The 13,400-nt window shown below is 36.0% G+C and overlaps 2 protein-coding genes across 3 annotated transcripts in view; both read left to right on the top strand.

Moving 5' to 3' along the window:
• The window catches only part of PPP1R42 (protein phosphatase 1 regulatory subunit 42), a 75,800-nt gene extending 72,754 nt beyond the window's left edge, over window positions 1–3,046 (top strand). Inside the window, exon 9 of the mRNA XM_030553224.1 lies at window positions 2,358–3,046. Coding sequence (XP_030409084.1) covers window positions 2,358–2,415 — 58 coding nt within the window. The 3' untranslated portion in view covers window positions 2,416–3,046. The remainder of the gene's footprint in view (window positions 1–2,357) is intronic.
• TCF24 (transcription factor 24) lies at window positions 2,437–12,474 on the top strand. Of its 2 annotated transcripts, XM_030553229.1 has the most exons (3): window positions 2,437–2,479; window positions 3,828–4,237; window positions 10,663–12,474. In XM_030553229.1, the coding sequence occupies exons 2-3, from the start codon at window positions 3,854–3,856 to the stop codon at window positions 10,774–10,776; spliced, it is 498 nt and encodes a 165-aa protein (XP_030409089.1). In that variant the 5' UTR covers window positions 2,437–2,479; window positions 3,828–3,853; the 3' UTR covers window positions 10,777–12,474. The 2 variants fall into 2 exon arrangements, with proteins under 2 accessions (XP_030409089.1, XP_030409088.1); XM_030553228.1 differs by lacking the exon at window positions 2,437–2,479 and having other exon boundaries at window positions 3,202–4,237.
• The last annotated feature ends 926 nt before the right edge of the window (window positions 12,475–13,400 follow it).

Raw genomic sequence — 13,400 nt, 5'->3', positions numbered from 1 at the left:
ATTTTGTTTGTTGATGTACTAGAAATAACTGAAATCATTAGCATCTGAAAAAAAATCCCACAGGAAGGGAAGTTGTCAAAGATAACCTTGTCTAAAATGTGGATTTAAATAGAAAATGGTATGCAGAACTGGGACAAATCTATTTGCAGAGAGAGACACAGATTTTGAAAGGAAAGACTTGAGGCATAATGATAATACATTAGCCACAACTGGACTTTTTATTTTTTGAAGACTCGTGATAAAGAAAAATATTTAAAAGGTAATATTTAACTTTTTTCTGCATATATAATAAAGGCCATTGCTGTACATTCTACAGAGAATTTCATTTACTAGTGTGTATTACTTTGTGTGCACTTACATGTTGTGCAAGACGTGTGTGTGTGTATATATTTAAATTGACTAATACATACACACACTGTGCAAGATGTTGTTATATATGTTGTTATATATACATACACACAGTGCAAGATGTTTATATATATATATATATATATATATATATATATATATATATATATATATATATATATTTAAATTTTATATATATAACCTCTCATTCAGACATACAAGTACTTAATGTTTCATTGTGTAAGATCAAAATATTTCCATTTAAATGGTCACAGACAGATAAAATGGACATCATCGGTTTTAAAAAAATCACAGTCTGAAATTTTTGTACCTATTATTGTTGCAAATAACACCTGAAGAGTGCTATAAATCAATTCCCAAAATGTTCTCTCCATATTTTTCCAGTTTGCTTACTTTGTACACTCATTTTCACTGTTTTTTCTTGCACAGTTAACTAGATAATCAGATTCCCTTGTTGTCTGAATATTTCTCTCACACAGGAACAAGGAAGAGAAAAATATTTTTTATAAATAAGAAAATGTGATTGTAAAACCACAAAAAATGGGCGGAAGGGCTTAGGGATGATGTAGTACCTGAAACTACTTTTAACTATTTTTGTTGTTGTTTTAAATTGACTAGATTTCAAATTGATGATGTCCATGTAACATCATACATTTAAAGCATATACAAGTAACACCTTAGACTATTAAAACAGAAAGATGTTTTTCTAATTTACTTTCACTATTTCATTTTCAGATTAGTCTGTACACAATGCTGTAATATTTGGGTTTGCAAATACCTGTATGGCAAGGGAATGTTTTATTTGTTTAAAATGAAAAAAAACAAAAACAAAAAAAGCTGTTTCCAGTGGAATTTTAAAAACAAATTAAATGGGAAATTTTTGCTAACCATTGGCTTAATACATTTTTGTTTTCAAATAGACTGTATTTTGGAACATGTCTCTTTATGAGGCCTATTAAGGAAGTCCATATAGAAAATGTTGGGTGTGCAGAAGATGCAGGATCAGTCCTAAGTATGAAATTTTGTTTAATTGAAAACAATGAATCTATTGAGCAACACTTCATAACAAATACAACCTTCCTCTGGGTTCAGAAAGCCGCTAACTCATTGATTACAGCTGCTGCCATAAATAAATACTTTGCATTTTTTTATATTCTCATTTACACTTTTTTGGGTCTATGGGGTACCGTGTTACATACTTGATCTAAAACCTAGAATCAGTGCACAGGTAAAATCTTGGCCCTATTGAAGTCAATGGAAGTTCTGCCATTAACTCCAGTGGAGTCAGGATTTCAGCCAGTGTACTTTGGGGAGTGCTCTCCACCTCAGAGAGAGAATGAGAAAGATGAGGAAACTAGGTTTTTTGATATAAGTTACCAGGGTATAACTAAGCTCCACTGTACCAGTAGAACTCTGTATCAATCCTTAAGTCTTTACTTACAAAAAATTCACAGGCACTCCGGTGAGAATTCTTACTTACATAATTAATCTTTCATTGTGAAATTAATAAAATATTAACACCTATGGGGGATTTTCCTCTGAATTACAAGCACTTACAATCCCCGTAAAAGTATTTTTGTAAATAATATCACATTTTTTGTTTAGAATGTGATATTAAGTGAACAAGTGTATTCAAATATATTATCTGAGCCAAACTAATTCCAAATCAATCACAGCAAAATAAAATAACATTCATTCATGCACCCACATACACCATCATCAAATTAGAGAGGACAATGTAAAAAAGCTGACTTATAAGCCTCATTCTTCTATTTCCACTTCTTTTTTTTCTTTTCTTCCTGTTCCTCTCTCTCTTCCTCCCCATAGCCCTTTTGACTTTGTTCACTACTCTCACCTCCATCCTATAATATGATGACTACAATGGGATTTAAGCATATGCTTAAATGCTTTGCAGAATCAGATTACAATGTCTTTGGATTTAATTAATAGAAGGTTTATTAACTTTTTGTTTGTTTTTGTTTACACAGGAGAGCACTAATGACAGCCGATCTCCAACTTGGGAGAACCAGCCCCTGTCATATATGAAATACCTGGCATACACTCAGTAGTTCTGCCAGAGCAAAGGCTTCAGAATCAGGTCCTTCAGGAGGTATTATTTTACAAAGAGTGGTGAATTGGTGAAAAAGACTGCCAGCTGAGATGGGAGTCAAGTATAGTAGTAATGTAGTTGAAGCAAAACTTGGGTTACTATATGGGACTGAATAAATTAAAGGAACATTAGTCAGTTTTGTGATTGGGATTCTCTGACAGTCCTTTTTGAAAGTCAGGAAGGAATTTTTCACTGATTGTTCTGAGCTTTTCTCTGAATCATTTTTGTTGTAGTTTTCAAGGGACAGGTTTAGGTCCTCTGGCACAAAGACCAAAAAACCCAAACTGGAATAAAGTTTAAATTTAAAAAAAAATTTTAATGTAGAGGACAGAGCTAGCTAGATGATTCTCAAACAATTTCAGACATGGAAAGCATTCATGGCCTGCTTCTGGTCTTACATAATAATGGGTCAAATTTTGCCCTCCTTAATTCATTGCTTTCTGTCGGCTCTCCACCACTTCACTGAAGTATGGCTGTAGGAGATAAGAAAATAGGTTAGAAATGGGATCTTTCATGAGACATGTTTTTTTTTAAATATCAAATAACAAAACAGAAATTGAAAACAAAAGCTAGTATGCAGTGTTGTTGTAGCAAAGTCAGGATATTAGAGGTGAGACGGGTGAGGTAATATCTTTTATTGGACCAACTTGTCTCTTTCACCAACAGAAGTTGGTCCAGTAAAAGGTACTACTTCACCCTCGTCTCTCTAATATCCTGGGACCAACACGGATAAAATAACACTGCACAGTAGAGAAGTGATCCACAGTTCTGCAGGTAGGAATCCTGCTGTTTGCTCTAGCTGACAACTTTTGGGGTTTCTATTCTATTCCTTGTACAACAACCAAGTGAACACCTTCCAATAGTGCAAGTGACATTACTGGCATCAGTCAAATGTGGTCTTTCCTTCATGTCTTCCCTTTCTCAGGGAGGAAATTGTGTGAGGATTTTTATATAATATATGATGGGTTTATATTAGCAAAGACAAGGTTGAAGAAGTGAACCTTCCAGTTGAATGGAAGATGTTGAGGTTTTTGGTAATTCCTAGATCCTGTGGAAGTTGTTTCCACAGTCTTGGACTGATTCCTAAGAAAGCTCTCTTCTACACATTCTTGCTGTAGACAGTTCCATTGTGCCAGAGGAATGAAGTTGTCATCCACAGTTCCTGCCCCAGCATATTAGAGGGCTTACGTTACACTTGAGTACATGCATGTGGGTTTGAGACAGAAAGGTTTTGCACTGCAAGGTCTATTTGTTCTCTCGCTGAAGTTTTTGAGCTTCACCATGGGTTTGCAGCACTGCTACTGCTGCAGGGGTTGGATGGTTTCAGAGCTGCTCTTGTTGATTACAGGTCTCTGTCCACCCGAGAAGTCACAAATGGACTGTAGAAATGTATCTGAGAACAGCAAGGCGATCTCCAGCTCTTGTTTGGAGCCTGACTCACTGCTGCTCCCAGCATCTGGCAGTGATTCTTGCTCCTCCTCCTCAGCTGGACAACGAGTTGGGACAACTGCTGGGAGACCAGCAGCTGCAAATGCTGCCCGGGAGCGTAGCCGAGTGCAGACCCTGCGCCATGCCTTTCTGGAGCTGCAGAGGACCCTGCCCTCTGTCCCACCTGACACCAAGCTTTCCAAGTTGGATGTGCTACTCCTGGCCACCACCTATATTGCACACCTTACCCGTAGCCTACAGGATGAGGAAGAGTTGCCTGGGGAGGGATTGGGCACCCTGAGAGGGGATGGCTACCTGCACCCAGTCAAGGTAAGGCAGCTGAGGGATAGCCAGAATCTTCATATTTACCTTGCTAAATCAAAAATAGTTTCTAATATGAGTAGTTCCAGTAGTTCCAATCACCACAGTCTTTAGGCACCAAGGTATTTAGACACCAAACTCCCACTGATTTAAATGATCCTGATCCAAAACACATTGGCGTTAATCAGAGTCCTTTCACTAACTTCAATGGGCTTTGGATCACGGTTTAAAATACAAAAGCCCAAGCTCTCTAGCATAGTTAAAGCTGGCACAACTGAATGAAGTGGGCAGCAGTAGAACACTGGGGCCTAGTGTAAAGGCTCACTGTTAAGGGGAAGCCCAGAGTATGGGTCACAAAATCCTTTAGTACCAATTCTAGTGACTATACCTGGGTATAAGATGATTCCAAACAGTACAGTGCTTGGTTGTTCTCTTTCTCTCATTGATCCAGTCGCAGGTTTAGGTCAAGATGTTAGGTGGGGCACTAATTCTTCTTGGCTGCATATGCATTAAATATATAAGGGCACTTTAAGGTCTCTTTGTTATGCATTCACTCTAGTTTTTAATCGTAGCGTTAGCTCTCCTTCAGAAAAACTTGTGAGGATGCAGAGGGGGGAAAAGCATTATCATGAAGGAGTAGTTGGGACAAAAAATGCATTGGACAGATGAATGTATGTATCTTCCATTATTTTCCTTCAATTCTAATATCATGGCTTTTTTTTTTTTTTTTTTTTAAAAGAATACTTTGGGGGTTTTTTACGTGTAACATTCTGGTGAATTCAGGATGATTCAATTAGGATTAATCTTGAAATGTTCTCTGATTTCCCACAAGTTCCTTGAATATTAGTTTCCAAGACAATCAAGGAGAGTTCATTGTTAATTACTGAAACTGTAATTGTTCATAATTTAAAAGTAAATGTACATTTTCAGAGATGTAGGTTACTGGTTCACATGGCATTATAAGCACAAGAGATTCACTTAAATCAGCTAGGAAAAAGTAGAGACTTCTTAAGAAAACAATACATCTAATATTTAATCTATTAAATCAAGTTTTAACTTGAAGTTAGCTATATTTCATGGAATAGTCAATATTTGTTATGTATTTCGAGACAGATTCTGCCCCTTACTGACATGACTCACCCCACTGACTTCAATGGAACTAGCTGACTGAGTGCAGTGAGCAGGATTGGCCATTGTAATATTTGGAAACCATTAAAAAAAGACAGAAGCCGGGGAAGCATTTAATTAATATGGACAGTCAAACTATGCAGATGCACTATTCTCATGCTACTATAATAAACTGAATAGTTGGCTCATTTTCTAATCCTCTTAATAGTAATTTTGTTTTTAAATTGGTGTTGGTAATACAAAAAGGTATGTTGTGGTCAAATCACAGTATTCACTTTTAATAAAGCTCTAGATGTAACTGTAGATTTTATAATCTCAAATGTTCACAATACACAGGCATAACAAATATTTACCATACACAAATGTATGAAAGTTAAAATAAAAATGCAAGTACAATTTATATATGCTGAACAAGAAACATGATTACATTTAAAGATACTAACACAGATAATTTTCAGATACCTTAATAGTGATCCATTTAATATCTCATAATATCAGATTTGTTGTAATAAAAATGTTGACAGATATTTTATTGCCTTTCAAAGTGAGCCAAATATACTTGTTTTTATTTTATAATTTAAAAATTAATAGACAGTTGTAGGCCTGGCTTAACATAAGTAACTAAACTAGAATTCTTTGATGGGGTCAACAAGCATGTGGACCAAGGGGATCCAGTGGATATAGTGTACTTAGATTTTCAGAAAGCATTTGACAAGGTCCCTCACCAAAGGCTCTTAAGCAAAGTAAGCTCCCAGGGGATAAGAGGGAATGTGCTCTTATGTACTGGTAACTGGTTAAAAGATAAGAAACAAAGGATAGGTGTAAATGGTCAGTTTTCAGAATGGAGAGAGGTAAACAGTGGTGTCCCCCAGGGTCTGTTCTGGGACCAGTCTTATTCAACATATTCATAAACGATCTGGCAAAAGGAGTAAACAGTGAGGTAGCAAAATTTGCAGATGATACAAAATTACAAAAGATAGTTAAGACCCAGGCAAATTGCAAAGAGCTAAAAAAGGATCTCACAAAATTGGGTGACTGGGCAACAAGACGGCAGATTAAATTTAATGTTGATAAATGCAAAGTAATGCACATTGGAAAGCATAATCCCAACTATACATATAAAATGATGGGATCTAAATTAGCTGTTATCACTCAGGTAAGAGATCTTGGAGTCCTTGTGAATAGTTCTCTGAAAACATCCACTCAGTGTGCAGAGGCAGTCAAAGTGAACAGAATGCTGGGATAAATAATAGGTCAGAAAATACCATGTTGCCTCTATATAAATCCATGGTATGCCTACATCTTGAATACTGTGTGCAGATGTGGTCACCCCATCTGAAAAAATATATATTGGAAAAGGTTCAGAAAAGGGCAACAAAAATTAGTAGAGGCCTGGAATGGTTTCCGTATGAGGAGAGATTAATAAGTCTGGGACTTTTCAGCTTGGAAAAGAGATGGCTAAGGGGAGATATGATGATTGAGGTCTATAAAATCATGAGTGGTGTAGAGAAAGTAGATAAGGAAGTGTTGTTTACTACTTCTAACACAAGAACTAGGGGGTCACCAAACTAAATTAATAGGCAGCAGGTTTAAACTAAATAAAAGGAAGTATTTCTTCACAGAACGCACAGTCAACCTGTGGAACTCTTTGCCAGAGGATGTTGTGAAGGCCAAGACTATAACAGGGTTTAAAAAAGGACTAGATAAATTGATGGAGGATAAGCCCATCAATGGCTATTAGCCAGGATGAGCAGGAATGGTGTCCCTAGCTTCTACTGCTTACCAGAAGCTGGAAATGAGTGACAGGGGATGGATCACTTGATGATTACCTGTTCTGTTCATTCCCTCTGGGCACCTGGCACTGACACTGTGAGAAGACAGGATACTGGGCTAGATGGACCTTTGGTCTGACCCAGTAGGGCCATTCTTATGGGTAAATCCTCATTTCTTGGAAGTTAGGATTAGGAAGGGAAATAATTTATCAGGTTAAAAACAAAATGTCTGTGGTAACTAAAACAGGTAAATGGGTCAATAAGCTAAAAAACAAAATGTTTGAACTAACTACAATAAGGGGAAGCGCCCTAAAAATTTACAATAAACAAAATAAGCCTAAAACACAAAATAAGGTAAAGAATAAGTCATATATGAACAAAGCTTGCTGTAAAAAAAAAAAAAATTGGTTCCTATGAAATAAATAAAGCCAATCCCAAAACATGTAATGGGATGTGTGTGTGTATATGTGTAATATATAAATTTTTTGGATAACTTTGGATGTGTGGTACACTCTAATCAACTTAGCATAGTTTTGCTGTATGCCAAATAAAAAATACCTAAGTAACAAAATTGAAAGTCAAAGTACATTCTTAAAAGTCAAGTAAAAAACGGTCTTAAAAAAATCCTAACCTACTGGTTCTGTGATTCAAATTCCATTCATGTGGAGCAGGTAACTTAATTTATTATATATGTAGCTTTATTCTCAAGGATTGCAACTCAGCAGTTTAGCAGTGGCACTGAAAGGATTTCAATTTAAGGAGGTTTCCAGGGCACTGGAGGAATGGGTTAGATTTAAAGGATGTTCCTATGGACTCCACAGGAAAGTGATAGAGGGAGACTGGAACTGGGTGGAAAATGAACTCCCGGAAAATAGTATTAGACAAGAAATGCAAGAAAAAATCCATGTTACTAAAATATAGTACTGAATTCTCTCCTAAAAAATTCAGTAACATAAAAAAATTCAATGTACTTATGGAAAAGAGTGCTTGGTAGAGCATGGCAAAGGTCCATTAAATGCCACTAACATTTAAAAAATAAAACCCAGGGTAATTATAAAAAAAAGTAATTACAGCTAAAAATATGTGCAAAAAAGCACAAGAATAAGCTTAAAGCCACCAAAAACATTAGCTAAAAATGTCACTTTACAATTTTAAGTAAAACATTAAAGCATTATTGCAAAAGTTAAAAACTTTACAATGTGCTAAAAATATCAAACAAGTTAGTACAATAGAAGTATTAAACATAACAGTAAATTTTAAAATTATTTAATTCTAATAATAAAACCTGGTTACCACTGTACAGCTCAGTGCATTCTCACCCGGTTAAACCCTCTTAGTCAAACCAAGTATGCAATGAAAGGTCAGATGGTAACAACTGCCACCACTATGCTTTTGTCTCCCAAAACCTGTACAGCCCTTCAAAAAAAGACCATTCCCCGTCTCCCCCCCCGTGGTCTGTAAATAATCAATTGTAAATAATTGCTGTAGCCCCCCGCCCAAAAAAAACCCCAATACTTCTAATAATATAATTATAAACAATTTAGTCAAAATCACTAAGAAAAAAGGGGGAAGTTCCATTTAAACTTAACTGCCTCCAAATGTACAAGTAAAAAAAAAATGTAATCTGGGTATAGTTATCTAAAAATAATTTGAGCAACACCAGAGGTATTAAGCAAAATATTTAAAATACATTTTTGTAATTATGCAAGATTTTAGAAACCGAAACAAACACTCCTGGATTGTAAAACACCATTTGGTATGCTTAAAATTAATTAGCTTTTTAAAAATTCCACCAAAGATCCATGTAAATCTTTCATTCAAAGTTGGAAAAACTAACCAACACACTTTTTAAGCAGCTGCCAATATTTCCCAGCAGTCTTTGCTGAATTATTATTTTTTCCCCTCTCAAGCCAAACACACATTGCCAGTTTCATCTGGTTTTATTACCTCAATGTTTTCATAAAATTCAACATTTTTACATATGTTTTTTATTTTTAGAGCAAAAACTACAAACGCTGCAGCAATATAAATTAAAAAAATAATGCACCTCTACAATAATAGCGGGGAGAAGGGGAAGGGGGTTACCACAAAAGTAACAATGTTAAAAACATTAAGCCATAGAGTGGCTATAAATAAATACCCCCAACAATGTATATCTAAATCCCCCTGAATTGCTTTGAAATCTCAACCACTAACTTTTATTAAAAAATATGAAATAGAAAAATAGGTTTCATATATGTGAGAATGGAAACTAAATTTTGAAGATGAAAATACACAATAATTTTTAAATTGGAAGAATAATGGTTAAATGCCTGGCGCTACTTTGAAATCTCAATCAGTAAGTATAATATTACAAAACCAGGACATAGTGGTACCGTATATGTGACAATAGAAATTCAGTGTTAGATTTAAGACATGAGAGCGCTACTCTTACACCAGAACTCCTCAATGAAATTATGCCTGTATATCCATGTTTGTTTATTTGTCACTCTTATTTTAGTGACATTAAATCTGAGTTTTCTTGATGGGTTCTGATGCCATTCTAAACCGTGGGTGATATCCTGGGTCCTATTGAAGTCAACCTCATGAGAATGGCACTGAAGATGCAGATCTACTCTGAGAAGTGTCATTGTACTAATAGCATAGTGTGGTGCCGTATTTATTGTGTCTCAGCTATTTCTATATCAAATGTCTAGAAAAGACTGGCTTTTTTAATGCCCAGCCCTACAGAATCAACCCAGAATCTGAGTTCTTTCCTTCTCATGCATCTTAAATATTGTCCTCATTTGTGTCTATGTAATTCCGATACTTGAAGTTATGCCCTCAGTGCCAACTATACAACCACAGTGCTGTCAGTAGATTTGTACAATGTAAATTATTTGCCTTGTAATTGGAAATAAGTAAACTGTTCTGATAATGAACAAGAAGAAATATATTCCAGCTTTCTCTCCTAGAACCGTGTTGGATCTGCAAGAGCCAACAGGAATAAAAAATTGTGAGTGATCAGATATGATTTTGATAGGGAGCAGATATATTGAGTTAAGTGCCATTGTTATATAGTCAATTTTCAGGCTCCGATACAGCAATTGATAGCATGTGGAAAAACTGAAGTCAGCTGGGTTCTTCATAGGTGCAGCAACCCGCCCAAACTCTAGGGTGACTGCCTAAGTGATTTGTCACCACAAGCTCAAAATAGAATTCCTGTTGCCATATACAGGAATGTTCTGTTTTTACCTAATATACAGCTACAACATTTGTTTACGTTCTGCACATGAATACAATTTACCATGTTTTTTCTGTTGGTTCATGGGGATTTTCAGCAACTCTGCATGATACAGTGAGATTTCATTATACAGTTTTCAATAATTTTGTTCATTATTATTTGAGCACTGACACGACAACCAAACATTTTTGGAGATAACCATAGACTTCATTACTATTTGAAGTTCTGCATTCATTTATATTTCAGAAATCATATCACATGTTTTAGAGAGACTCACTTTTTGGACACCTTGTTTGTATCCTGTCTTTCAGAAATGGCCAATGCGATCCAGGTTATATACTGGAGCTACAGGACAGTTTTTGAATCACTCAGTGCAAGCAGAAAATGCAAACCAAGGAGAAACATCAACAAATTCACAAAGCTAATCTACCTTGTCCTTTTTGAAAATTGTGATATTTATTACACCAGATATTTTTAAGTTAAAACACATTTTCAGACAAACTATAATTTCTGATATATTGTTAATGGATGAGAGAGAATGGTTTCTTAAATGTATGTTAAACCACATCAAGTAAATGTGAAATTTAATTTGTCCCTAGCAGTGGTGGAGATTGGTGATGTCCAAAATGTGTGGGCAAAACTGAAAGACAATTGCACTCGGAGCTAAATTAAAGCAGCAGGCAATGCGGTGATACTCTTAATGAGTTAATGCAGACTAGGTACTTTACCATACCCAGAATGAAGGATTCACAGAATATGTTATGTAGGAACAAACGCAATATAAATTATATACAGTGCAGTGCAAGTTTCAACTAAAAAGCAAACACAAGGATGTCTAAAGAAATACAAACAAGTCCAAAGAGAGAGACACTTTCTACGCTGTGGATGAAATCCTGACTCCACTGAAGTCAATGGCAGAACTCCCACTGACTTCCATAGGGTCAGGATTTCACCCTAATAATCTAAGATCTTAAATTTCTGAATTTTCTCTGAAAATGTGAATGTATGTTCATTGTCACATGAAAGGTGTCCTGTAATCCACTCCTCACCCCAACATAAACACATGCAAACTGCTTTATAGATTAAGTGTAGCAGTAATATATGTTTACAATATAAATTAAACATTGCTTGTACTGGTCTGTATTATGGTGTCACACGTTAAATGGTTTGAAATGTACAAAATGTGTTTGGGGATTAATTCAAAGGTATAACTTGTTTGCTTACATAGCAGGAATTATTTACTTTGTCTTTAAGGAATGTGATGTATTCAAGAAAACTGAGCCTGTATGTTAGGCTAATTCATGACACCCTGTTCAGTTCAAACATTTGCTGTAAATAGGCAACAGTATCTGAAATTAAATACATAGTGAGATATCATTCAATAGTTTCCATTATGTAAAACTTTGTACATGGTTTACACAATTTACTGTTGATGCTAAAAACTAACATTTTATTAAATACTCTTAATTAGAAACTTCTACATAAATTCAGCTGGGCTGCGAATTAAATTTTTTAAATCTGCATCAGCTTAATTGCCAATTGCACAGGAAACAAACTTTTACAATAATCATACTTTGCACCTTTTATAGTAACTTCTATTTGAGGCTGTCTTAATGATTTAGGCCTCACAATTCCATTTCACAGATTAATAAAATTAAGAACTGAAGGATCAAGTTTTGTAAAAGTGCCCACTAATTTTGGTGCTTCGATTTTTGTGTGGCCCACTTAGGACACTTATGGTCTCACTTTCAGAGGTGCTAAGCATTTCAGTGGGAGCTAAGAATGATCAGCCCCTCAGCAATTTAGGCCCTCGGTGTCATCCAAAATCAGAGTGGACATCCAAAATCAGTAGATAAATCTGTAACAGGGTCCTAAGTGAGTTGCCCAACATCATATAGGAAGCATGCAGCAAACCATGAACAGAACACAGGTCTCTTGACTCCCGGTTCTGTGCTTTAACTACAAGATCCTTCTTTTCCTTTAAAATATTTTGTTACAAAACTTTTTCAACTGTGTATAATTTAAAGATGGCGTATTAAGAAATTAATAACTACTGAACTTCATAGATAATATAACAAAGGTGAGAATTTCTCTGACAGATGGAACATTCTTCTAACAACACAACTCCTGAAAAATGGCCTCTCTCTCAGATTCAAGATCTCTCTGAGACCTATAATTCTTCTCACACTGATAAGAAAAAATAATAAAATTTCTCCCCAAGATGGATTGCAATACTTACTAATGATAGAGCCCTTTACAAGCATTAACCCTCACAACACTCCCATCAGATAGGAAAGTATTATTATTATTTATTTATATTACCAGAGTGCCTAGGAACCCTAGACATGAACCGAGACCACACTGTGCTAGGCATTGAACAAACAGAAAAGATGGTCCCCACCAGAAAGCTTGCAGTCTAAGGCTACATTTACACCACAGCACTTATAGTGGCACAGCTTCATGGCTGCAGCTTCATGGCTGAAGTGCTTGTGGTGGAGCCACTCTAAGCCGATGGGAAAGAGCTCTCACATCTGCTTCATGATTCCTGCTACCGAGAGAGCTAGTAGCTATGTCGGTGGGAGAAGCTCTTTCACCAACATAGTGCTGTCTATACCAGTCACTATAACTTATGTGACTTGTGCAGGAGTATGGCTCATCCACACCCCATAGTGATATAAGTTATACCGAAGTAATCTGTAGTGTAGACAAAGTCTAAGTAAAACACAAGCAATAACAAATGGATGCAGAAAGGCCAATGGGGGAGTGCAAGGAAACAATGAGACAATAATGGCCAGCATGAAAGGCAATGGTTTCAGCATACCAGTGGCTTAACTGCTGTCAAATTTTTTACAGGTCCTAGGGAAAAGAAGAGTTTTGAGGAGGGATTTGAAGGAGGATAATGAGGGAGCTTTGTTTTTGGGGAGCGCCTCCCAAGCATGAAGAGGAGCGTGGGAGAAAGCATGAAGGTTCTTGTTTGAAACTTTAACAAGTGGGCAACAGAGGCTGGCATTGTGGGCAGGACCGGCGCTAGGGGTTTGAGCGCACTAGG

Source organism: Gopherus evgoodei, chromosome 2 (genome assembly GCF_007399415.2).
Source record: "Gopherus evgoodei ecotype Sinaloan lineage chromosome 2, rGopEvg1_v1.p, whole genome shotgun sequence".
Taxonomy (NCBI): domain Eukaryota; kingdom Metazoa; phylum Chordata; order Testudines; family Testudinidae; genus Gopherus; species Gopherus evgoodei.
This window is presented reverse-complemented; position numbering and strand designations above follow the sequence as displayed.